The sequence below is a fragment of the Morone saxatilis genome, unplaced genomic scaffold, assembly GCF_004916995.1.
Source record: "Morone saxatilis isolate NCDOM2014 unplaced genomic scaffold, NCSU_SB_2.0 Contig23, whole genome shotgun sequence".
NCBI lineage: Eukaryota > Metazoa > Chordata > Actinopteri > Moronidae > Morone > Morone saxatilis.
The window spans coordinates 6,400,756-6,427,477 of NW_023339796.1; the positions used below are offsets into that span (position 1 = coordinate 6,400,756).

Sequence of the window (26,722 nt, forward strand, 5' to 3'; positions counted from 1 at the left end):
GCTAAGAAATGTAAAACAGTGGACAGACACCACTACATTCTCTCTGGGCTACATGACCTTGGCGCCTGCTGTTGAGAGTATTCCTCCAAACGCACAGCCCACACCCACGAGGAACCAGAGTCACTTAAAAGGAAAATAACTGGCAGCTGGATGATCACCTAATAGTTGGCGGTATTACAAGCCCTCAACAGACCATGAAATCTGTCCTTGGCATTGTGTTGTTAATAGGACGTCAAATTTGAGCTTCTGAATGCCACTCAGAAGGATAGATGTGTGATGGGGGGGAGGCGGTAGATTGTGATCAAGTGAGTGGTTGACATCTGATTATATGCACACATTACCTCAGCAAAGCACTGACCTCAAAAATCAAGACACAACTTTGATTAGATGCAGATAGTTCCTGCTGGCATTGGATCAGAGATGACAGGAGGCACAGGGGTTTTCCCATCCTGCATTTGCTTGACTAATTTGGAGGCATAAACAAAGCTATAGTTTGTGTTTGATTCTACAAAATTAAGACCATACTTGATTTAGAAATGTTTTCAACATTAGAGTGTCAATTTCTAGAAGGATACCAACCTCAATTTAGGCTTATTTGTTTGTTTTTTTAAACACATTTTGCTCTGAATAAAGCCTTACAGGCAGACCTTTTTGAGTCTCAAACTGCACTCAAATCTCTCCTCTTTTGCTAGGGTTGCAAAACTGCCATCTACCAACTACCATCCTTGGTTTTTACTTTTGTTCCACTTAAAGCATCAGACCTTGTTTTAGGCAGAACAAATCCAGGTACCATAAATTGCAGTAATAGTTTAGCATTTGGTACAAAATGTTCCCCTAAATATATATTCCTACATCGAAAGCAGCAATCTGTGAATCTCAAGATGTTGCTGCTCTGCTCTACACTGTACACAAATTAAACATAGTTGTCCACGCAACAACATGTAAGTATGTAATTAGGTGTTCAAAAGGAGTTTGTCTGTGGCCAGGTGCAGAAGGTCACTTTGCCTTCAGAAACAGCTGGGGGATATTAATGCACCTGGAACACACATTTGGAATTATGCCCGAAGCATCTGCGGTCTGACCCAGTAAAACACAAATGCACATATGCAAAGGTGGGAGAAGAAGATCACAAAATATATGTTTGTTTTTATTTTACAGACTTGCTGCTATTTCAGAAACAGCATGACACCAGGATTTTATTTAGGCTTAAAGGGAAACTACATGCTCTCTCAACAGGAAATGAAAGGACAGTCCTTACTACTACAACGTTATCTGAGATTTATAGACAGTACAGGTGTATTTACATATTCATTTTCCAGATATAATGTCCCAACTCTGGATAATCCACAGACCTTGCTTTAAAAACCTTTCATTGGAGCTACCTTCTATCAAATAAGCACTTCAACCAAAACCTTTAATGGTGTCATTGTGACCTGCTCGTCACACTTAACCTCCAGAGGTATCATCAACCAGATGTGGCCATCTTAGAGGGCATGTGGACTTCGGCTGTTCAAATTCTCTCTCTTGCAGATGTTTTAACTTTTAAAATGCACATTGTGCAAACTTGCATCTTTTGTACTCACTTCTGTGTTTTCTTTATTTTTTATCTATCTTATCTATGCGCCCACCTCTGCACAAACTTGACACACTTAGCATCTAAAAAGCCTGCATTTCCAAACTCTGGGAGGGGATCACATCTTGAAAGAACAAATAGAGAGATGGAATTTCAAAACTCTACAAGGACAACAATTAACCAAGAAGCAGAAAAGAGGAAAAATGTATAATAGTCTCCAGATTTCTCCCACTGTTTTATCAAATGCAGCCTTTGTGGTCAGCACAGGGATAAAGTTTCGTTTCAAGCACTGGGGGCATACAAATGTCTTGCACCCTTCGAATATTAAAACATTTCGCCTGCCAGTAGCTCACAAAGCTGTTGAACTGTTTGAACCATCTGCTTGCTTGTCTGCCCGCCCTCTTTCACTTCTCTCTCTTTCTCTATCTCCCTTTCTTTTTTCCTTGCTCTGCTCTTGTTAATCAGCAAAGGTTTTTAAGAAGCACCTCGGGTCCATTACTTCCTGGTTTTGCTGTTACCATTTAGTGAGGGTCACAGCGCAAGGGACAAGGAGGTCACATACAGATACAATTTGACAAAAGTCGACATTGTACCATCAGGGGTTAGATTGCCGTTCAAGAAAGTTCAAGAACAAAGTAGCTGACAACCTTTCTCAGTCACAGTAACATACAAATATGAATTAATTACTATATTCCTATTACACAATCCTAACCAAAACATTTTGTGACGGGTACTGGAGGGTGAAAAGTGACTTAGACAGATGAGAAACAGTCAGACCGTTTTCTCTTCCTGCCATCTCAACCATAAACAATGATTCACTTTAAGGCTTAGAGCCCATCAGAATCTTGTTAGATTCCTCTGCCAAAGACTATCCTGCTTGAGGGACAGCATTTTGGAACAATCTACTATGCAGTAATGACAGACACATAAACAAACTATCTTCGTCTTCTCCCTCTCTCTCCCCCGATTCTCCTTACACACACATGCACAAATTTTTATGCATGCATGCACATATATAACTACACACACACAAACACACACACACTCTGACATACTGCACAAACAAAGAATCCCACCCTGTCCTTTAAAGTCTGAAAAAAAGGATTTGCATAAAAATGAGAGATGATTCAAATATCTTGTGGCTTTTATTTAAAAGTAGAAAAAGCAGAAGAAAGGGGGGAAAGAAGGCATTTGGAGGCCCGGTCAGTGAGCATATCTTTTAAACAGCTGTGCAATCTGAGCCAAGACTAAGCACACACTGATCATATTTTCCCCTAGCCTTCACTCTTCCCTGTGCTTCCATCTTTGACACCTGCTTATGCAATCTACTGCAGTAATGTAGCTCTGTGCTCACAGCTCAAAGCAGTTTTAGTGAGAAAGCTCATGGCCAACCTCAGTAATTAAACTGCAGAATGGAACCAAAGTTGTGAAACTTAGGATAGGTATGCAAAACAGTTACAGTTTTTTAATCTGTAGGTCTTGGATGTTTTCTCGAGGCTGTGAATCTATAATTCTTCCAAAAAAACAATGGAAAGCTACAGTAAATGTTTTGTCTCTTGTTGGATACATTTGCTTAAGTAAGTTTAGGTATAGGCCTTGAGATGGGTATGCTTATATATAAAATACACAACTTTAAGGTAAGGTTTAGAGATGGTTGGGGTTAGGTAAGGTTATTTTAAAGGTTAGGGTAAGAATCTGGAATGGACTTCCATCTTTGCCTATAGCTACAGTGGAATCCTGTCAGAGATTCATCAAAACCAATCCTCTGGGCATCATGAATAACCAAAGCACCTTTCGTGGGAATCTAGAAATGTAATTTTAAGATATTTTATCACTGACCAAAGTGTTTGTCAAGGGAATGTTTTGGCCTAACAATGGTGGCAACAAATGTCAGGGATAAAAACAATATCGGAATCCATCCTCTAGGGACTATACATTTTTTAATCTTAAATTTAAGTTAAGTTTAATCTTAAAAAAAGTTTTTTTTCATTTTGGGAAATAGGCTCATCTGCTTTTTTTTTGTGCCAGGAATTAGATGAAAAGATCAATACCACTCTCACATCTGTGCATTAAGTGCGGAGGTGGAGTCAGAAGGTGATTAGCCTAGCTTAGCATAAAGACTGTAAACCTGGCTCTCTCCAAATTACAAAAATATACCAATGAAAACCTCTAAAACTGTTTCCAAACATAGACCTAGATGTAAAAATAACTATTTGTAATCTGGCTGTTGTTCATCAAGCACATAACTTCCCCTAAAACATCAACTTGTCATTTTTCCATTTCTGTTTATGTACAGATTAAACAAACAAGATGCAACATGTCAACTAGAGAGCTTTAGAGGTCTTATCAAGTACTGCTCCTGCAGCAAGAAAGCCAACAAGTGTATTTCCAAAAATGTCAAACTATTCTTTTACGGTAATCTAGTAGTCATCAAGATATCTTACGCTCCACCAGCTGGGAACTCTACTATACATACAGCAGAGCTTTATAACCTAAAACCTACACAATGATAATGGATAAGAATTACAATTAATTCAACATTTTAGATTTAAATCATGCATTTAGGTGTATCCCTATACAATTTAAATAAACATTTTTATACATACAAGGCTTTGGAGGACCTGGATTCAACCTGATTGCAGAGATGCTTCAGATCTTGTGTTTATCTACAGCAGATAATGCAGTCAGCAGTGTTCCAAAAGTTTCCATAGCCTCCAAGGTATACTGATTGTTTTATACCAACAGCTGTTGAATGTATGCCAAAGTATAATCCCATAAACAACATATCCTAACCAAACACATGGCTTACATCTACCTTCCAAAACTATAGGAATATCTATAGGAATATATACAATTAGCCATGACCCTTGTGGCCAGTAAGAAAGCAGTGAAGTGTCTGTACAAGTAGCCAGATTGCAATCAACAAATCTAGGGTTATTAAACTTGAAATGGAAATAATTAGAGTTTAAGATATGACTGCTAGGTCACCACAGCATTGTTATTGTGTGATACACTGATTGAAACCACCTTGCAATGTGCAAAAAGCCTCAGCTCTTGGAACAAAAGGAATCATTTTCTCTCTTCCAGGTTTTTAAAAAGAGAACAAAACTAATTATTCTATAATTCAACACCATTTAGTGTTATATATGTTCAAACAAAGAGCACTAACAAAAGCCAAATGGTTGGTGATAAATCAGCATTAAAAATAGAAAAGGCTTGGTGAAAGTGCTAAGCCACTTTTATCCTTTCCACTTAATTACCTTAATTATAATCCACACTCCTATCACTGTGGCTTTCACCCTTATTTTCTTTACTGTTGGTAATGTTTTAAACTAATTTACTATGATTGTGCTCATTGTATTTTAGCAATAGTATAAAATATTAAAATATTGCTGTAAATTGTATTCACTATTCATGTCAAAACTTGTCTATATGTTTAACCTCAATACCTAACAATGTGATCTGCTTGCCAAAAATCTATCATTGAAGAAGAGCGGGATCCCATTTTCTATGGAAAGTCATCTCTGACCTGGAGGCAAACATTTTGCAGGCTGTTCTACTTAGCAAGCATTCCACATGCAGACATCAAAGAGAGCCTATTGTCTTTGGAGCTAGCATTCAGCTCACATTTTCCACTCAGCTCACAGCTACCTGTGCTAAACTTGGTAGCTAGGACCTCCATCTCATTATCGCCACCTTAGTAACCACACACTAAGCTGTGACTTAGGATTCTGAGCTCTGATAGTCATAGTTATTCAGTGAATAACATCTCACAAATAGTTCCAAACCTCATGCTTCTCAAATAACACACTATCCAATATGAACAAGTGAAGCCCATTAGACCTCAGTCTTTCTTTTATTAAGTCAACTATTTAACCAAATACAACCAGTGTTGAGAAGAGAAAAGCACTTTGAACAACACACTGTGCAAGTAGCCTTTCCACAGACATTGCTCATGGCTCTTGCCAAGTACACAAAGCCAATATTGTTGTTCTGGCCAATAAAATTCACCATTTACTGTATGCACAAGTTAATGAAACACAAATAAAATGTCTGGCCTTAAAGCGTTTGGACTTAAAGTATTAGACACTAAAATTGTCCCTTTTCACAATGGTAAATGAGACTCATTGAGAGCAGGATTCACAATATGCTTTCAATTACATCCATACTTAACCAGAATGGAGAAATCGCCGGCATAGGTAAGCTTTCCAAAGTCCCTCAAAACATAATTACTTCAATCTAGTGGTGAATGTCTGCATTGTATTTGCAAAAGACACTGTGTAGATGACAAAAATGATGAATGGACATCCTGAAGCAGACCCTCACACAGATTTAAGTGTCAGAGGTGAAGTGTATTGTATGTTTCCAACAATATCATATGCAAAAACTGTTTAAGATAATAATAATGACAATTTGGTATTAATAGTCCTTTGCACTAATGCAGAAACACATTCATTTTCTTGCCAGCATTTAGATGTTTTCTGTAAACATACAGAAATGACAAAAGTTTTTTGTCAAAAACAACAAATGGTTTTAAGGGGAAATGTATTTGTGGCACTGACGGCAGGTTACCTGTTTCCCCTGCCTCCATGTCTTCCAGACCGGATGATAACTACTAGCTTTATACTTAAAGCACAAACATCATCTAACTTATCATCTAACGCTCAATAACAAAGCAAACTGCACATTTCTCAAAACTTAAAATCGCTCCTTTAACATAATTGACATCATATTCATCAAAATGCAGCTGGCTTAATCCAGGTGAATAGGGATTTAATATGGCCGCCTTACCTCAAAGACTTCCTCATCCAGGATTCTGGTTCCAAAGACAGTAATGCCTTCTGTGTTGATGACAGCCTGGTCACTTCTGCCGAGCGGCCTGGTCAACTTCTTCTTACAGTCCACAATGATGGTGACGCTCTTCTTCTCCACGCTGATTGCTACACGATGCCATCTGTGCAACAAGGGGGGAACAGTAGGAAGTCAGAAATACAACCATAATGCTCTGGCACGTCCTGTCCTTTCAAGAAAATTGCCACAGACTGTGGTTAAAGGAATAGTTTGGAAAATGGGCTTATTTGCTTTCTTGCTGTGATTTAGATGATAAGCTAGTTACCACTCTTATATTTGTGCACTAAATATAAAGCTATAACCAGCAGTGGATTAGCATAGTTAGCCTAATGTTAAGACTGGAAGCAGGGGAAAACATCTAGTCTGGCTCTTTCAAAAACTAACAAAATCTGTCTATCAATAGCATAAACTGTTGTTTGTCATGAAAGTAGGCTAATTGTTTCCCTCTGCTCTCAGGCTTTATGCTACGCCAATCGGCTGCTGACTGTGGCTTCATATTTATCGTACAGACATTCAAATTTCCCATCTAACTCTCTGCACGAAACATGTCAGACTATTCTTTTGAATGTCTACAGCTTCCATACTATTGAATATGCAGGGAAATATTATTTAGATTTGGTGAAACAATATGTCAGAGAGAATGGTTAAAAAATACAGAGGCAGTTTTGTGAGTAAATTTGGAAAGGATACATTTCACCTGTGTCAAAATGTATAAACTGCACACTACTGCAGGCTACATAAATAGCTAAATTGTAAATGGAAGTCATGATAGTGCTGTATATTTAAACTATACTTTTTTTCCTGATATAATTTATTACGGACAAACAATACCGTGTGGAATCATTTCAAGGCATTTCTGTTACCATTTGTGTAAATGATAGATGGCTATGTAACAATGATTTGTATCAGCACCATTGGACAGTTATGCCATTTATGAAGACCCTGCTCACTACTCCATATCAGTATACCACTGCTGTAAATAATCTGGAAAAGAAAAGGCTGTCATCAAAGCCAGCAATTTATTTGCCATTACTGTCTGACTTGTTCCATATGGTATTAATGACTGAACAAACATAAGACGATAATAAATCCTCAGAGCAGTGTGTCAGTTTACCAGGCAAGACGAGTTAAGTATGTTGTGCTTGAGAAAATACTTTAAGCAGATTGGTTTTGTTTAGAATAAAATACAACCTATAAATCTAGTGCTCAAGATGAGCCGCAAAATGTGCTGCTTTGCTTTTGATTTAGTCACACAAGCTTCACAACAGATTTTAAATTGAACACTGAAAATGCAATACAGAAAAGCAAAGATCCCGGGGACACAAAAATCTACCACCCACAGCTGACCTCCAACATGTTCAAACCCTCTTGAGAAGCAGTCAGTCACTTACTTGCCGTCAGCAAGGTTGACTGAGCGGAACAGGGGGTACTCCTCCGGGGCAGGCTTGCCATGCTGGTCCTCATACAGGAAGACGGGGCCACGGCCCACCTCCACGCCAAGCTGTTGGATGCCTTGCTGGTTGTACACGGACAGCAGGAAGGACTGGAGGCCAGCCTTGGGCTTGATGGTAAACAGGATGGAGAAATCTTCTGGGAAAACTCCCCCTGAAGGTGCAACAAGCAGCAGGCAGGTAGGTTGGTATGTTAGTTAAAGACAACAGATATTCAGTTGCAAGATCTGGTTAAATGCACATTTTTGTCAGAGCTTTTACAGCATTTCTCTGCTTCAGATTTATGCAATTACACACATGGGAACTGCCTGGTTCTACCACAGTATTTTAATTCAATTCAATTAAATCATTCCTGGGGGATGCTGAGTCAATGTTTTCTTCATTTCTGAGGATGTTGCAAAGGTTTATTGCCTACCTCCCTTCTTTAATTTAAAAGAAAGTTTGACATTTTGGTAAAAATACTTATTCTTGCTGAGAATTAGATGAGAAGATTAATACCACTCCCTTATTTTTACAATGTAGGTTTTTAACGGTTTTTTGAGTTTTTTTCCACACTCGAATTGGGGGTTTAAAGACAGAGGGTGTTGATTGTGCACAGGTTGTTAACACTGCTATTTCTTTCTAAATCTAACTCACACAAAATATGAAGCTATACAGCCTTGAAAGGGGGAGCTATTTATTGGTCTTTGAAAATAATCTGCATTAAATGGAAAAAAAGTAGATGGAATACAGACTCCATTTCTGTCTTCTACACATCTATCTTCTACTGATGTCATTACAAGAGCAATTGTATTGTAATGACTAAATTGACTAATGGCAAGTTTATTAGCTGTTTAACTTTCTCTCCTCACATTAAACCTCAGTGTCTAGACAAGTGGACCTGGAGCAGTGTTTATTAAGGAAGCTAAAAGAGACCTTGGCATCCCCTGAAAGGACTAGTATAGTGGTGATGTAGCCACATTAATTTTACAGAGGGTGTAAATACTCAAACAAATGTCATATTTTTAAAACCATAATAGCTCGGTTCAATGACAAAATAACTAATCCCGATCATATAAAAGTCCAATTATTCTGACTGAGGACATTTTGACACTTTGCTGCCATGACACCTCCAATGCCTCACCTCTAAAGCTTAATTATATTCTTCAAATTTCCGTTACTGAAAGTGTAAGGTGTGCTGGCAGTTTAAGCCAAAAATCACAGACATTTTGTTCTAATACCTCACACTATTTTGAACAGTTTTTTTATTCTTTGAATTCATGGCAAATTGAACAAAACAAACACATACTGCACAGACTAGGCCAATTTACTTAACAGTACACAGTTCCTAATAAATTTCTATACCCTTTCTTGCCAAGTTTGGAGTGAGTAAGCAACTGGGGTCTCTTTCTACACTTTGCCCCTGTAGTAAAGAATTAACAGGCCTCCAATGGATGTTAACTGTTTTGATATACATTATTATGCATTGTGTTTGTGCTTAAATACACAATGTTTCATATTTCAGCTGTAAAAAAGCCACTGGCAACATTGGAAATTGGCAAATTTTAAATTTACATCTGCCAACAGCTGATTGGTTTTCTACAACCATCAGTAAAGACATCTTGTCCTCTATAGTTCATAATTCAATCTTCAGATTAGCTGATGAGTAGCAATTAGTGTAAGAAAGTAGCAAACCAAACGGTTTTACAGTCAAATGGCTTTTGTGTTTCCCTGAGTGGACTCCTTCCTAATAAAATAAACATGGCATTTTTTTCCTCACAAACAGCCGGGCAGCAGACAGCAGTCAGGCATTGCACATTTAGTATGAAAACACTGATACATTTCACTACATGAGCCAAATACAGCATACTTGAGACAACCCAGCTAGCCAGCAATCAAACTTGAGGAAAGATACTTTATTGACAAGATCAGTCCACAAAACATCAAAAGAAATATTCCTCTCATTGATTTGCTGCAATAAATTTGGGGTCTCCCCAGAATATTAAATAACAAAAATCTGCTGTTGCTCTTCTTACTTGACTCATATGTTTACTTGACATTTCATACAGCATGTGTTGAGTGACTCTCATCCCCTATGGGCTCTTGGGGCCTACTGAAACACCAACACATCCATGTGCATCTTCTTGAAAATAAAGTCTGGACTGCATTTTAGGAGACAGGTGTTTGTAATGAAGGGTTTCAGTACAGACACTGATTACATCATGATCTGCTATTTTATTGTCAAGTTAAAATATCTTAAATATGTTTCTGTTTTGATATTAAGTGGTTCAAGACAGTAAACAAGTGCATTGGTTTCATGCTCATCCAAACAAGTATTTGCATAAGGCATAACATTTTTAACCATGCTAGCAGCATTGCTCCAATGAGGGCAATCTGATGGTTGGTCAGTCGGTCCACCCCTTAGGGCTAGACTGATATGTCACGACCACTCACACTTTCAGTTTGTCCAATCACTTTGGTTTATGACCACATACCTGCAAAACTCATTGCATTCCCATTCCCCATTTAGTTTAGTTTTTAAAGCAAGGTAACATGGGAAACATTATACCTTCTTAAAATGATCAAGTATAGCTTCAAAGAGCTTAAAGAGCTCTAGTTGTAGCCTTAGTAGTCCAAACAATGAGACTGTGTAAGTGTTCCTGTGTCTGCTTTTGTATGGTTTTTATGCTAGGCCAAAAACCAAATATGGTGACATCTCTCATCTCTGAGAACCGTATTGAAATTTGCCCAAATAAAATTCAGATGTCAGATAAAAGTGTATATTCAAAGTTTCCAGGAGATGACAGAGGCAATACAATCTCCTGAACAGTGGGTATGTGATCCTCACTACTACTTTCTACTGTCTGAAGCAACTGATGGACAAAATTGCTGTTAATCTGTTGGAGGTAAGGAGTGTTACCTGGGAAGAGCTGTTTGGTTGGAGCGCTGATTTGAGCATTTTTTCCCACTCTGTAAGCGATGTCGGGTTTGGATCCTCTCCGGACTGTGCAAAAACCTGCTGTTTTTCGTACTCCTTCTGGAGAGCTCTTGAAGTCTAGAACCTTCAGTACATCTACTGGTTCAGCTGTGAAGATAGAACAAAGAATTGATTACAATAGCAGAAAAAAATGAATACACACAACATTCAAATATAAGTAAATGTAACAATTAAGATGATGTACGAGATTATAGAAGGAAATGCTCTTTTATATAATGCATTATTAGTGTACATGTTTACTTATGTTATTTCAACAGTTAACAGAAAATCTAATAGGACCTGGCATTTTGATGATAAGTCAACATTACACCCCTTGCCTATGCAGAGACGGTTGGCCAAATCTGTCAGTTCAACCAGTTGTTCGTTTATGAGCTACCTTGTCAGAGGAGCAGTAAAAATGTTAGGAACCATTCAACAGACATAATTACCCCTCCCCCCTACCCGGCCAAAAGCCATGGCATCTTTGGGATGATAAAACTCACTGCTGTTGATCACTGGGTCTTTGGAGTAAGGAGAACGCAGAGGGGGGCAGCTTTACAAGCTTCTTAACACTACTAGACTCTTTTCTATCAATGGACCTGGAACTGAGGGGTGAAACTACAGTGCACTGCAGCCATAAACACTGTTGTTCATTTCTTCTCTCTTTTGCAATTGTGTAACTTTACCTTAATTCCTTAGACATTTACTCTCTTTCTCTCATCAGTTACACTGTGATTTGGGGGATTTTAAGAAGCCTAATATGGTTTTATGTTTTAAGGCTAGTGTATAAACAGGAGCATTGACGCACAGCATAGCGTGATTTAATGCATGTCTGCCTGAGGCTGCATTTGCTTAAAAATATACAGTAGTATGAGGATATTAATTCATGGTCATTATGGGACCTGTAATAAATAAATGTGTGACAAAAGTGTAGCTGTGAACAAATTGTTTCATTCTGACTCATATTCTGTGACTGTGACAGTGTAGCTCTTACAGTATGTTATTACTTGTCTGTACGTGGCAGCGTGCAATTTAAGCAACCCATTCATTATAAAATACACATACTTTACATACAGTATTGCAACATTCCTATCTGTCTCCAAATGTGATCTGTTTATTATGTGCCGACCAATAATGGATTTGTGACGCAGAGACCAAAATATATTTTTTAATTCCGACAACGACAAAAAACGACCAAAAAATGAATGGCTTCATTGGTTGTTGTTTTTTGGCATGTTTACATTTTACAACTGAAAGATCTAACCTACTTGTCTATGCTCTCTGGTGTACAAACTGTGTAAGGCACCATTACCTCAAACCTGCATGCAATTTTAACTCATCAGCTGACACCAATATGATATCTGTCATATTAATCGGTGTAGCTCTAGTGTTTATAAGCAGCTTTAAAGTAATTTAAAACCCAAATCTTTCGAGACTATGTAACTTTTGCCAAACAGCAGCCACTGTGCCACAAGTCATAATTATAGGATAATGGCAAATGCTCAGATGTAGTGTTAGAGACTAACGGTAGTAATATAAGTAATAAGTAATGACAGTTACAGAGCAGTGCCTTTTTAAAGATTGCTAACATTAGCCACCATAAGCTACTGGCCATACCAGACCAAATAAGGCTGTGGCAGCCTGAGTTCGTGAAAGGTTTGTTTTATTGCTTATAAATTCAACTTTTCATTTGCGAGATGAAGAATGTGTTATCTCCTTTAAAAAGTTATATAATCTAACTTTAAATAATGAACAAAACCACGACTTATTATTTCTTATCCATGTTGGTGAGGGCTCTCTAAATTAAAGTTGGGGTTTTAATTGTTAATAATAAGCTGGCATGCTGGCATATACACAAAAAGACAGATCAAACACTTTCTGACCATAACTGTCCTAACATTTATAATTTAATGAGATTCACCACATGCAATAACATCTCTGTACTGTTGTGCTGTTAATATACTGAAGTAACAAGAAAGACTTTTAAACCGCACATTAATATTGCAATATATGTATTCGCCTGATGAAAAAGAAAATAGATATACAACTAATAAGAGAATCTGAAAAGCTAACAGAGGTCCAATACAGACAATAAAATGAATGACCAGTTACATTTCCACTACAAACCAAAGTTCAACCCAAGTATAAATTCTACTTGTTTAACTGTTACTGAAACCACAGCAGCAAAAACCAGTGTCCAGACATCACATTACGCATTTGTCTCTTCAGTGAGTCAAAAGGCAGGATGTGTCCTCTTCAAAGGCCAAGCTATGATAAACAATGTCTGAATGGTCAGCTGGGAAGATAAAGCCTTTAAGGAATGGCTGATAACAGGCTTCATGTGAAATCTCCCATTTCTGAAAAAACTGAGATCCGTGTGTTTGATACTGGCTTGCAAACATTGTGGGAAAATGATTTAAAGGGATCAGACAGACGGCTTGCTTGAAATTCACACTGCAGGAAATCTCCTCATCTGCCTTATAGTTCACCATCTAAAAAATAAAAAATGTGCAAACCAGTTAGAGAGTTTGGTCAAAAAACATAGATGAACCAATTCTGATGGTGATAATATTATTTGAAGAAATATTATGTAAAGGAATAGAGTGTTGTAACCTTTTCATTTAGTGGAAATAACACAAGTTCTTTCTTTTTATACAAAATGTAGATCCTAAACTGTGACTGTCCTTTTATCATACCTTTCTGTAGTGCCTCCATGCTAAACATTACAACATCAATCTATAGTCAAAGCTAAGGAATTTTATTATAAAAATATACCCCTGTTTACACTTTCCATTTTTGTAAGTCATGTGGCACGTGAAGCCAGGATGTGCTGATTGTGCAGTTCCTGTTCGTTTTAGTGAACAGGAGGGGGTCTAATGGGTGGAGCTATAAGTCCACATGCTGAACCCATTATGGCCCTGGCACCACTCCCTGTACCCCCCTAACTAAAACATACATGAAACTAAACTGAGAAAGCCCCATCCCTGTAGCTCCTTCTCCTGTGACCAGAAAAATAGCAGCTTGAGTGGGGAATCAAACTCGCTTGATTCTAGCACATGCTCAGGGATTGTGTCTTCAGTTTTAGCTCATTTGAAGTTGTGCAGATCTGCTCTATAAGTGATGGAAAGGATTGGAGTCATTTATGCTGATATGGGTCCAGATCATCAGATGCCACAGTTCATGCGTTGAAACATTTAAGAGTTTAAACATCAAGGAAGCTGCACTGCTGGGAAATCAAGCAAAGCAGAATTTATTTTCTTTTGATTTCTATTAAATCTAGTCCCACCGTGACTATATCAAGTGAAAGATGGAGTAAAAAGGGCTTCAAGAAAGACGCTGAACCACCAGACTGACTTCTGACTCGAACACAGACCGAGCAAAATACAAATGTGAGGTACAAATGCCAAGTTTTAAACCTCACACCAAATGTCTCATAAAAAAGAAAATAGTCTGTGGCTCTTCTGAATATTGTCTCAAGTACAGAGCTACTGGTTTTTGAAAAAAAAAAAGAAAGCTTGGACTAAAGGTCTCTTTGTGAGTTTCAGAATGCCTTTCTGCATTACTGCATACCTCAGCCATCCATATAATTCCAGAGTGCTGAAGACCCCCCCCCCCCCCCCGCCACACACACACACACACCCGCACCCCCAACTCTTTAGCCCCTCTCCTTCCACAACCATCGCTTCACAGAAGCCCTGAAAAACAGGCGACATCCCAAAACCATTAAAGACCCCAAATGAATAGGCATAGCTTTTAAAAAGTGTTCCAGCCTTCAAGGAGTTTGGAGCCAGCATGCTATACCTTCAACTTATCCTGAAAAAAAGACTCCCATCTTTCCACCTTTATAAAGCAATAAACCATATTCTAATGATAAGGATGAAAACCACATGAGAGACAAGACAGTTCTCTCGTGCTAAAAGTACCAGACTAGCCACAGTCTTGTCTGAGGGGTAATTTGTCAGTCTCTCTGATTTTTAATGACACATCTTTCTGACTGTTGGCGGGGACATGTGATATACTATCTGCCATGTTAACAAGCTACTAACATGTCAAAGAAGTGTGATTTCTTCTGAGGCTGTGAAGCATGTAGGGACACGAGAAACTCGTTAAAATCATTAAAGCAATTTCACCAGCAGACCCTCATGCATTAAAATACCATTTTCAGCAAAATTTCCAGCATTCCCTGACTCATAACTCATCAGAATCATACAGTCTGATGTTTAAGTTTAGACTTGTGATTAACTTTTAAATCTGCAACATTCTGACTTAATGTCTCTGTGGTCGTGCAGCAGCATCTTTTCTCTGTCACTGCCATCTACTGAGAGTTGGCAGCATAGGCAGCAATTAAAGTATGCTGGAAAGCCTGTAAATGTTTGTAAGCACATCATGCAATTATGGTTAGTTTAAATATCAGTCAGAGTGAAGAAAGATGGGCAACGGGCAAGTCATGCCACTGTGGTATTTGCTTTCATGATCTTTTCATTTTTGCGGAGCTCTTTGAAATTTGCCCACTGCGGAATTATTTCTTTATGGATCAAAGGACTTGTACAGTAAAAACAATGGATGCTGATGGTTCAAAATGGGGTGGGACTTAAGACAGGAAATGTCTGGACAGGATGCAATTGCACAAATGGCCAACTACTGAATATTAGCCTCCTATTCAGATAAATATAATCATATATAATAAATATAAGCTTTTAAAGAACTTTAGTCAGTATTATGGGTCTGATACAAAACAAGTATTTGAAAGGTTGCATAATAACTGCTCTAATGTAAAAACCACAAATATCAAAAAGCAACATGCATCCAAAAAGACACACAACTTTAACACGCACAAATATATATTGGTTAAAGCTACAGTAGAGGATGGATGCCTTTATGACTCCAGAGACAAAGGAAATATAAACACAGTAGTTAATGTGACCCACATATGTGTTTTTAAAGCAAAGAAAATACTCCTGATTTTTTTCTTTTTTCCATCAACGCCCCTTCTTGGACTTAGTGGGAGCCCAGATAATGTGGAAAGATGGTGATCCTTCAGGCCAGAATATGAATTTCACTCCTAGAATTCCACAGTGTTGTGTCCAGTGTATTATATAAACTCTCAGAGTATTTATCACAAAACCTATAAGTTTAAAGTTACACTGTGCCAGTAAACTCTGTTGACAGCTGTCAAATTGGGATATCAATGGCTGACAGCTTATAAGAGAAAATAAGAAACTAATTGTATGCATTTTGTGAGTTTGATTTAACTATTAGGCTCTTACTTCACAGATTTTTTGGAAAAACTTAAAGTGGACAACTAATTATATCACCAGACCTCGTGCGTAAAAGTTATGCGTAAAACTTGAAGGGTTTCCAGATGTACTGCCAAGTGGTGGAGTGGAACACACATACACAAATAATGTGTTTCTGTGATAACATTAGCTTCCAAAATTATACAGCAGGGTGTAAATTATAGCAGTGTATTCACTTTTTGACGCGAACCACCTATTTGTGTCAAGAAGAAATCAACCATGTCAACGTCTCCTCGTTGACCGCACCTGGATGGCAGAGTTCGCCTTCTTAGATACTCAGAGGAAACTAAGACAGAGCAGCATCTCCGTCGGTTTGTGCCAAGAAACACCTTATATTACAATCAATCCAACATGAATTTTGGACCAATTTAAACTACGTAGGTAGCTTATACATTTAAAGTTAAACGTACATTTCAAGGTAACAACTTCAAATGTATAAACAAAGCGTAGACACACAATATGGTGACAGTAAAGCCACAGTCACAGGAACATTTGGTGCAGGTGTAGTTAATTTGGTGACACTCGACAATAAACTTTGAATGTAAAACAACACAAAAAATATATAGTCTACTCTGTTGGATAACGCAGATAAGTCTACTGAGCAACTAAAAAGGTTTCTAAACTAAGTTATGGCGACTGGTCAGCGGTTGTCAGTCTACTAAATTAAAGTTGATGGCCGGATCGCTGGCTACCAGCCTACTATCACCTATGGGCTGGCTGCCAGCCTATAGGACGCGCTCAAGCTGTCCGGGATGCTGGCACAGTGACTGTGGCGTCTAGTAGGATGTAGCTTCTTACCTGCTCTGACACTGGCAGCTTGTAGAATTAAAATTAATGTGACCACAGCGGTTAGCGTTGAATCCCATAGCCACCTTTTCGTTTTCCACCTGGTGGTCCATCTTTGCATTTCCATGGTGAGCGCCCGCAGTTGTACAGAAAACGGGCGACTTTTAATAAAATTCGGTCCCTTCCAGAATCCACAAAAATGTGCTTATACTACAGCGCCATGTGTGTTAAAGTATAAGGATGCCTCTCACAGCCAGACTGGGCCCTTCAGATCCGTTCCCCCTTAAGCCCAGATCTCAGACTGATGGTAAAGGGCTTTCATGAAAAAAGCGCAAACCACTGTTCCTTGAGAGTTACGCACAGTCAGGAGGCTGGACAAACGCCGCAACGCTGAACCTGAACAGAGTGTAAGAATCCGGCGTTCATCAAATCACAAGTCGGGAAAGTTGTCTCGGACCCGCCCCCTGTGCTTAGGAAGAAGTCTGAGCAGCATCAAGCGGAGCATCACTACATCCCAGTGCAACCTAATTACAGGGCTCAGTGCAGTATGCTAGATAGATACACTATCCCTGAAGCACTCCTAAACACGTTTCTTTAAGTTAAGGATTAGATCACAAATAAAGGAAATTGGCCCAACTTTCCCATAAAGAAATAAACTTACAAGTAATGGAATGGAGCAGCAGAAGAGATAGTAAACTAAATTCAACCCACTAAATGCAAATTATGTGGTGGGGTGGAGCTGTTATTTCAAACGTTTCCTGAAAGCATAAGAATGTGAAAAGAGCCTGAATAGCATCTACATGGGCCAACAGCTAATATGAAAGCCTCAGTGGCCAAAATGAAATGTTTTCCAGACTCTAGGAGTTTCCTCAAGGAGCCCATAGATTCTTTTTTGGACTGCAGGACTCCTGAGGCCTGAAAATAATTAATGGTTAAAGATGACTGGAACAAAGAATGGAAGCACAGGTGGTAGCTATAGAGTCCTCCTCTTGATTTGGTTTTCCTTGTGTACCGATGAAAGACGGGTTTAACAGTGCGATGGCAGCCATTCTCACACAAACCCAAACCACATTTCGGAAAATTTGTCAGTGTTTACGTGTTTTATCACAATGCAGAAATTAGAACCATATAGGCTCAGTAGATATTTAGTATGTTGAAGTAAAGATTTATTAAAGCATTGTGCAGATGTGGCTAATTAAAAATTAATAGTTTGGATAATGTACAATAGGGATTAAAAATAGAAAATACAGATCAATGGCCGCATGCCTGGACTTCCTTTCAAAATAAGGTGAAATGCTGCATGTAAGTGTGGCTTTGCAGAGCTAGTGGTCTGATTTATTAGGCCTATGCAATTTTTAAACGTTTATTTACCCGGGACAATTTGCTGAGCATTTTTATGTTCAAACTCATTCAAATTTGGTTGCAACCATGGAAAACCACAGTTTTCTACTCTTGGCCACTGTGCAGCTTGACTTAATAAGGGAAGATGTTTTGCTCATGGGCACCCTGATGAAAACTGCTGAGTCAAGTTTGTCCGACACTGTGACTTTTCCACCTTTTTTCCCCACAAGCAAATGCATTGGACAAGTACAAATCTACTGATGATGGCTCTAGAGGAAAAGTAATTGTTACAATTGATCCTTAGCGGCACACAAATGTCTATGCCAATCTTGGTTGAATTCCATTCAACAATTTCTCCAAGAGGAAAATCAGGGTATCACTGAAGGATGCAAAACCTAGGACCCATGGATATCTCTGTTTTGCAGCAAATTCTTTGGAGGAAATTACCAACTATGGTATATATTACAATTATACTCAAGACAGAAATATGAGCAGAAAAGAGTCACTCTTCTGTTATAGTAGGTAGGATGAAATGAGCTGTGGATAATTTTGTGATTAGACTGTCTAAATTATTTACATTATTTATCTATGACTCGATGTTATGACCTTGTTCTTGCTCAGCAGAAAAAAAAAAACTCTTGAAAGTAGCCTGGCTTTGCATACTGGCTTTCTGGCAGATGGTTGGCTTTTTTTGGTCATTCCATTTCAAGTTGTTTGGAAGAAAATGTCAGAACCTCTTGTTCATGTTGCTTCCCGGGACTGTGGCCCAAAATGTTTGGTTTAATTTGACGAGCCCTCCTGCGCTGGCAGAGAGGAAATCTGAACAACCGAAACTAAAGTCTTCAGTTTCTTCTTTTCAAACAGGACTCGGACAGCCGACAAAATGTACTGACAGGCATCCAGCGGCTCCATATAGGTTCTTGTTTCCAAGGACAGTCTACAATTTTCAAGAAGACTTGTCTTTAGAGCTACCCTCTTTGTAGTTGGAAGCATATGATTACAACTGATGCATTTAGTGCCAATGTGTACCAAGTTGACATTGTATAATTATTCTATAATAAGTCTCTACTCTACTACATGGTTCAGCCCAGAGCAGCAGCTATAAAAACAAAAATGTCTTGAAAATGTTGCCCAGTTGCTGTTTTTCTACTGGAGGTAGCTTTTAATCGGAGTGCTTCAGAAGTTTCAGAATAAAATTCCTCTTGCTTTCCAGAAACAGTAGACTGACACACCTCTCTGCAGATTTGCAGTTGTTTGAGTTCAGGAGTTTTACTTTAAGAATAACAGTTCTCTATATGTCTGTACATTTATTGTGATTTGTGGTGCTTGTGGAACACTATTCCATTTCTACTAACAGTATCCAGGAAATATCTTCTAACTAAATGTACAGCAACATTTCCTCATGACATTCATTATCACATCTTATTGATGACTCTTTTCATTTGCTGCCTTCACGTAGCAGTCAGCAACCCTGGAGCACATAGAAATTCAGTAGGTGCTCAAAGTTACTTCACCTGGATGACAGGGAGCCCATGAAAGTGTCCCTAGTTGAATGATGGTTCCCTTCATCAATATGCTTAAACAGCTGCAGTAAGAACAAAGTTTCAAGCGGGTCTTCTGAACTCAGACATCCTCTACCAGATCACAAGTAGATGTAACCTCAAAAGATTCTCGTTACTATGAATTATCTAGCTAGAAGGCCGTGTGTGGCTGGTTGGGGGTGGAGAGGGATGCATACTAGACACTGCAGACCGCATAACCACTGAGTGGAATGTATGTTTGTCTGGGCATGCTTATTATAAGTGCATGTGGTACCCAGACAGCCTCACCTAGTAGGAGTTTGCCAGGACGTGGGAAGGTGTGCTTTCACTTTCAAAATTTGTAAGGTCACCTAGTGTTATATTGCAAAGTCAGCAGTGACATATCACAGAATAAACACAACAATCAATTAGACAAATTTAAAACTGAGTTTTTGAAATACAGGTCTCTACTCAACACACTATGTACACTTTCTTTGTTAGAGTCAGCATCTTTACAGTAATATCCTCATAATTAAAAGGAAAATCATCTGAAATAGGGTATATATAGACTACAGCATAAAGTATGAGTCTTTTGAACCCACCATGAAAGATTAACAAGACAAAGAGTTTATGTTCACCATCTTAGTTGCTAATCAGAGTGGATCAAAAGGAACAGCTAAGCCTGACAGGTATTTGATAATAAACCAAAGTTAAATTTTGACTCTAGAAGAAAAGTCAGGAGTTTTTAACCTGAGGGGGACATGGATGTCTGTACTAGGTTTCATGGCAATCCATAGCTGTCGATGACATTTTACTCAAACACAAATGTCAACTTCATGATGGCACTAGAAGAAAAGTCAGTGAATCAACAAAGTTAGTAGGATTCATCGCCTGGGGACCATGAACACCTGCAATAAATGCCACTGCTATCATGCAATAGTTGTTGAGATATTTCAGTCAGGACCGAAGAGGTGGACTGTCTGACAGACTCCCATTGCCATTCCTGGAGCAATGCCGCTAGAATGACAAACAATAATCAGAAATATACACAGATTAAGAGATACTACATTATAAACACCTCAACCTCGATCAAACACAAACACATTAGCTGAAATAATATACTGAGTGTTGACAGCATATAAACAATTAACACTGACAAGAACAACACTGTGCTGCAAAGGGGACAATTTCTTGATAGGAGTACAGAGGTAGGTCTGTAGAGTTACAAAAGTAGAGATCAGCTATCATACTCAACCTTCAACTGTACCAGAGGAGTGACATAGATGAAAAGAGGCCATCCTATTTTCATGTTTCTTGTCTTGTCAACTCTGTGTGATGAATGCCTTTCCTCTCAGCAGTGAACTGAGTGTTATGGTGAGTTAAGTGGAGAAGTCTGGGATAATCTAAACATGCCCCAAGCATCTCATATTTCATGAGCCAAAGTCTCCCTGAGCCCTGTCTCCAGCCGTCAGCAGTAAAAACTGATAGCGGAGTGGGAGGCTGACTGACACTGAATGTGGAGGCTTGAAAATACAGCTAGGCACAGACAAAATTTCTCCCCAAGTCATGTCCTGTTATCATACTTGGGGGCAAACTGACTTACTGCCTTACTGACTTTGGGTCTTTAAACTAGAACAACAAATAAGTGAGATAAAGTCTAAAAGAGACTGGAAAGATGAGAGAAAAGAGCAAAAAACAAAGGAGAGAACTTGGCAGATGAAGACACATGCCTTGTACACTGAAGACGTTTGAACTCATGAACCTTATTGGATTTAGAGCACTCTGGGAGTTGATGTTTTTATAAGCCATGAATGTTCCTCATTACTCTTGTTTGTTGTGGTCAAGCATAAATCTCTCTGTCATCTTTGAGGCTTTGCATAAAAACTTTTTTTTAACTTTTTGAATTCAGTTTCACTCTGACATTAGTACAATAGCAATTGTACTATTGAGACTATGAAACTATTCTCACAAACATTCTTGTGTGTGGAGATGAAGATCAATCTTTGAAGGATGAGTCTGGGAATTGGGCAAAGTCTGAGGTGGTAAACAATACATCACAAGATCTGTTAAATCAACACATGTGAATGCAACTCAACAACACTCAGTGTTACTTAAAGTTACATTAATATTTATTTCTTACATTCAATCAAATACACATGTAATATTGATTATCAACAACTGTAAGGGTCTGTTGAGATTGTTAGTCTCTTTTAGCTTATTGTTTTGGTTTTTGTGACCTGTAAATCTATTATATGGATCAATCTCACAGTTGTCAACAATTCCACACAGCTGCTATCAGAAATTTTCAGCCAAGTCACAATGCACAGCGATATGTAGAATATGACACATCCACTTTGGTTACCAAGGAATTTCTTTGGAATTATTTTTTTATTCAAGCTGGGAACCAACTTTTTGAGTTTCCAACCAATTCAAACAGTTCAAAACTAAGTGTGTGTACTGGAAAAGGCTTAACAGTGCTCTTTTAGCTCATTCATGCACAACACTGAGTGTGTATTAAAGGTACTCTGTGGCATTTTCTTGTAAACAAAGTTATGTTTGAATTCATAGTTTTTCACCAAAACACATTTGTATCTGTGAGACCTAATGTTAAATGCACTTCCTTCCCCATTAAAACATTTAAAAGGGTGATTTAAAGTGTTTTGAAACCACAAGCACCTACTTTTTTTATTTGCTGGCATATTGCACATTACTGCCACCAACTGTGAGTCTGTGGAATAATGTGAATAGCATGGCGGTCGACCACATCCTCCTGTGCATGTTTGTGCTACATTGTTTGCACGCACAAGATAGAAACAAAACTGGGACCAACTCATAAAACCATTAAGATATACGTTTAAAAAATTTGAAAGTGTCCTATAATTTTCTTCGGGGTTGGTGGGAATTAACATTTAGGCAAAAGGTTATTCTTTCCGCTGTTTTTCTGACGACTGCCCAGATACTCAGGCAGGAGTGAGAGTTTATGCTGGAGTTAATGGCCTTTGCTTACAGTTTAGTGACTAAGCAAATGTCCGCTGGCTAACTTTTTATTGCAACAGGTATATTCCTTTTGACATCTTAATGAGTGGGTATGCAAGCAGGGTTTCCAGTCATAAAAACGGTTTCTGGGGAGAGTCCTTTTCCAACCAGCCATCACCCCTTTAAGATAACAGTTCCACACAAATACATATAGGCATATTTACTGAGCCCAGCTGTGAGCTGAGCTGCATTTTAGCATTTCACTAATTTTAGCCTGCTTTTAGAAGTCCTTGAAGATATTTGCACTATTACGAGCCAGTAACACTGTCAGTTCCAGGTGTCTTCTCAAATCACCCTGAAAACCTGCATTGGCTTGTCATTCTCATGAAAGGATAGCCATGTTCTGTATTATGTGAATAAATGAAAGGAAAGTATGATGCAAATGAATGAAACCAAGAGTACAAACACAGCTTCAACTAATAAATCAACGTCTAAATGTAAGCAAACAACAGCTAAACTAGCACAATGAGGACTATTTATCAAGCAATTGGACGATTAGATACTGTAAATTGAGACATGGTTAACCCTGCTCCATATAACAAGATAAATAGCGCTGTGACTTTATTTACTGGTCCTACTGGCACTAATTGATGTTTACCACAGAAGGAATTGTAATAATTTTAGTAATGCCTTAAGTTTTCATCTAGTGCCACCATCAGGTCAAAATTGATATTTTTGATTTATTTCAGTGCACCACTGTGCCAAAGTACAGCCTCGCAGAGCTGCAAGCATGGCTCTTAGTTTTGTCTCAGTGTTGATGGTAAATGGTATTGTAAAATTCCCTTTAAGATACTGCATAATCATCATTATAATCACACACTGTGCACAGGTACAACCTATATGCAATACAACTATATGAGTCATGTTGTTTGACAACAGTTATGTTTCTAAGTGATACTGACATCTTTTCCACTTCACTCTTTTTTTATCCTAAGAGTAGGCCTACCTACATGTTGAAAAGAAGTTAATTAGAAAATAAGAAAAAAATGTCGGTCATGGTGGATGCCAAGGACTGGAGCTGGCAAAGTCCTTTAAGTGTCAAGAATCAAAAACGTGACTTGGCTTCCAAATGACACACCCTGGATTACATGTTTTTCTGTTTAGTCACATCTTGAAGGGCTGCCCTGTCTAAGGAAAATGTTACAGATAAAGCATCAGATTGCTAAAATAATACTTGCACTTTTTATGTTGCTGGCTCAAACCTGTTCCTGTAATCTTACTGTCATCTACTGTTATCTAATCAGTTGGTTAGTATTCATTAAATCTTTGCTTATTTTAATGTAGTGTGTCACACATGGATATGGCTAATAAAGGTTATCTAATACAATTGATAAAATGGTATACAATCAAGGACAAAAGAGATTTGCGGCCAACAGACAAAGTTACCATACCTCAAAACAAAAAGTGGTTAAAATACGAACCACATTGGATTAATTCTTTGATTACGCCTGTGTGTGCGCCCATGGAAGACCAAAGACACAACTGTGGCTGGAGATATGGAAAAACAGATGAGGTAGATTACAGAGTACTGCACTCATGTCACCCAAAACAGTATGAGTATGAATGGGCCATTTTGTTCCACTTGCAATGAGGCCCTGACAATATCTTCTACTTATGGCACTATAACAATGGTTCGCTTGAGTAAAGTACCATAAAATTTGGTCGATGAGTAATTTTGGTAGATAGCCCACATCAAACTGATGCATCTCTGTGGCCAGGAGCTTTAATATATTCTCTCCATCTTGATTTTTTACCAGTATTTAAGCTGACAGTTACTGTGGAAAAGGTAAAAGCAGTAGCAGCAGTAGCTCGCTATTTTCCATGTTCTTCACCTCCCACAGTGTATGGATTGGGTGATTTCCAACATGGTGGTTTTGGGTTACAGTAACCTCCAGCTGGATGAAGCGTTGTTTCCACGGTGCTGGTAAACTGCGGTGCCTATGCGTCCCTCCACAAGCTTCTGCAACAAGCCAATCAAAAGCCATCATTCTTGGGACTGGGGGGTAAGAGTAATGGAAAAAACAACACGTTTTACTTTTTTATTTCTGTGTCATCGAAGCACTGGGTAGTTGCTGATAGAGACAGTAGACAATAATATATGATCTCTCAATAATAATAATAACCTGCAATAACTGAAACACGGAAGTCGATATGGCAAACAATTGCCTATTTACAACACAGAGTCCAAGATTCATTCTCCTGTTAGCTCTGTAAATATTTATAATATTTAGGGATTCTTTTGTTGATTTGGAGGACAATCATGCTCTAAGTTCTGGAAGTACAATTCACATAATCCCTGGATGACACTGACACTGGAGAAAAGGAGCATCTTAGGAGCATCTGTTTTCTGATTTAAGGATAGTTTATGTGCGTATCATGTGTGTTCAGATTTAACTGAGTTATCACTCCAAGAAGGATGAGCTGTGTGTCACATCCACTGCTGTAGCTCTAACTGCTGACCTCCTCGATAATCGGGCCAAATCAGCAGGCCAAACTACAATAGCTAACTAATAACTTCCCATTGTTTTCATAAAATGGCATACGCCTGTCCTTTTCACCTCAGCAGTGTATTTGCGTCATCTCTCTACTTTGTGTTGTCTCTTCAACTCTCCTGCGCCCCCCTGGGGATGCATACCTCACGGTTTGAAAACCTCTGCTCTAGAACAACTCCTGGTGGAAATATTAAGCTCTTAAGCTGCTAAATGATCCACTTTTTTGATCAGCCGTTGCTGCATGTTGTTGGATATGAAGCTGATGAGGGAGGTGAAAATGAATCAAAACAATGAACTGCGAAAAATGCTCAGAGAAGCTAAGTGGAACTGCAGAATTGGGTGATAATTCTCTGATGAGTTCGTCACCATGAGCAGTTACATTTTTTCATGTCTTTATTTCAACCCATCTGAGCTATTGTAACTCCTGAATTCTGCTCTTAATAAGAGAGGTTGGCACCACACATTAGTCTTTTTTCTAGGTCCAACATCTGGTTGTCAAAGAATGCCAAATCCTGGCTGTAAGGAAAGGAAGCTGCTGGGTGGACCTGCAATAACATAAAAGACCATTATGAACATTTTTGAGTGACGCTGATCCATTGCCTTTTCCAGTGGAGGCACTTACACTTCTTTGAGTAAGACTCAAACGCTGAGGTGGCAGAGCAGCTGGGTTTACATTTGCAGTAATGGCTGTCTTTTGGTCTTAGATGCCTAATGCCATAACAAGTCACTGACGAGTGATGCTACAGCAAAACCTCATGTGTACTACAGATTAGTGGACCCCCGACTGCTAAAATATTCAAGTACTCAGTGAATGCTCTCGTATGCATGTGCATGCTTGCTGCCTGTGCACCCGCGTAAAGCCGATAGGGAGAGCAGTGTGTCTGGAATCATTTAAACAAAAAGAGAACACATTCCTACATGTGGAATCATTCCTCCCAATAGGAGTGTCATTGTTTCCAAAGACATCCTTGCCTCCACCATGATTCAGGTAGCATTTTTTCCTATATATTACATTTTTCCTGTCAGCTACACAGGTCGTTACAAAAAATGCCAGGAGTGAATCCAGAAGGAAGTTGTTTTCATCTAAGAATTGTGATTGATGACCCAATTTGGGAAGCCAGAGAAATACAGTAATGTAATATGTTTGTACATTATGGATACTTGTTTTGATGATGCTGCCTGTGAAGAGGTAAGAAACAGAACAACATCACTGTAATTAATCAACAAAGCACATATAGATAAATGCATATCCTATGGGGGCTATTTAAAGAAGCATTTCACCCGTGGAAACATTAATCTTTATCGAAAGTGGGTTATATATGTAGTCGAAATGTAACATAAATTTTGAATTTGGTGCCTATTTGACCGAGAAAAGAGTGTTTGTAGTCTCACCCCCTCTACAAAGATATGAGACTTCCT

General features: G+C 38.6%; 1 protein-coding gene across 1 annotated transcript in view; it reads right to left on the minus strand.

The window, feature by feature from the left end:
* Positions 1-17,307, minus strand: part of LOC118334375 (collagen alpha-1(XI) chain-like) — an 81,696-nt gene extending 64,389 nt beyond the window's left edge. Inside the window, exons 1-4 of the mRNA XM_035670277.1 lie at positions 16,927-17,307; positions 10,775-10,939; positions 7,816-8,029; positions 6,365-6,527 (exon numbers count right to left, since the gene is read on the minus strand). Coding sequence (XP_035526170.1) covers positions 6,365-6,527; positions 7,816-8,029; positions 10,775-10,939; positions 16,927-17,041 — 657 coding nt within the window. The 5' untranslated portion in view covers positions 17,042-17,307. The remainder of the gene's footprint in view (positions 1-6,364; positions 6,528-7,815; positions 8,030-10,774; positions 10,940-16,926) is intronic.
* Positions 17,308-26,722: the final 9,415 nt, after the last annotated feature.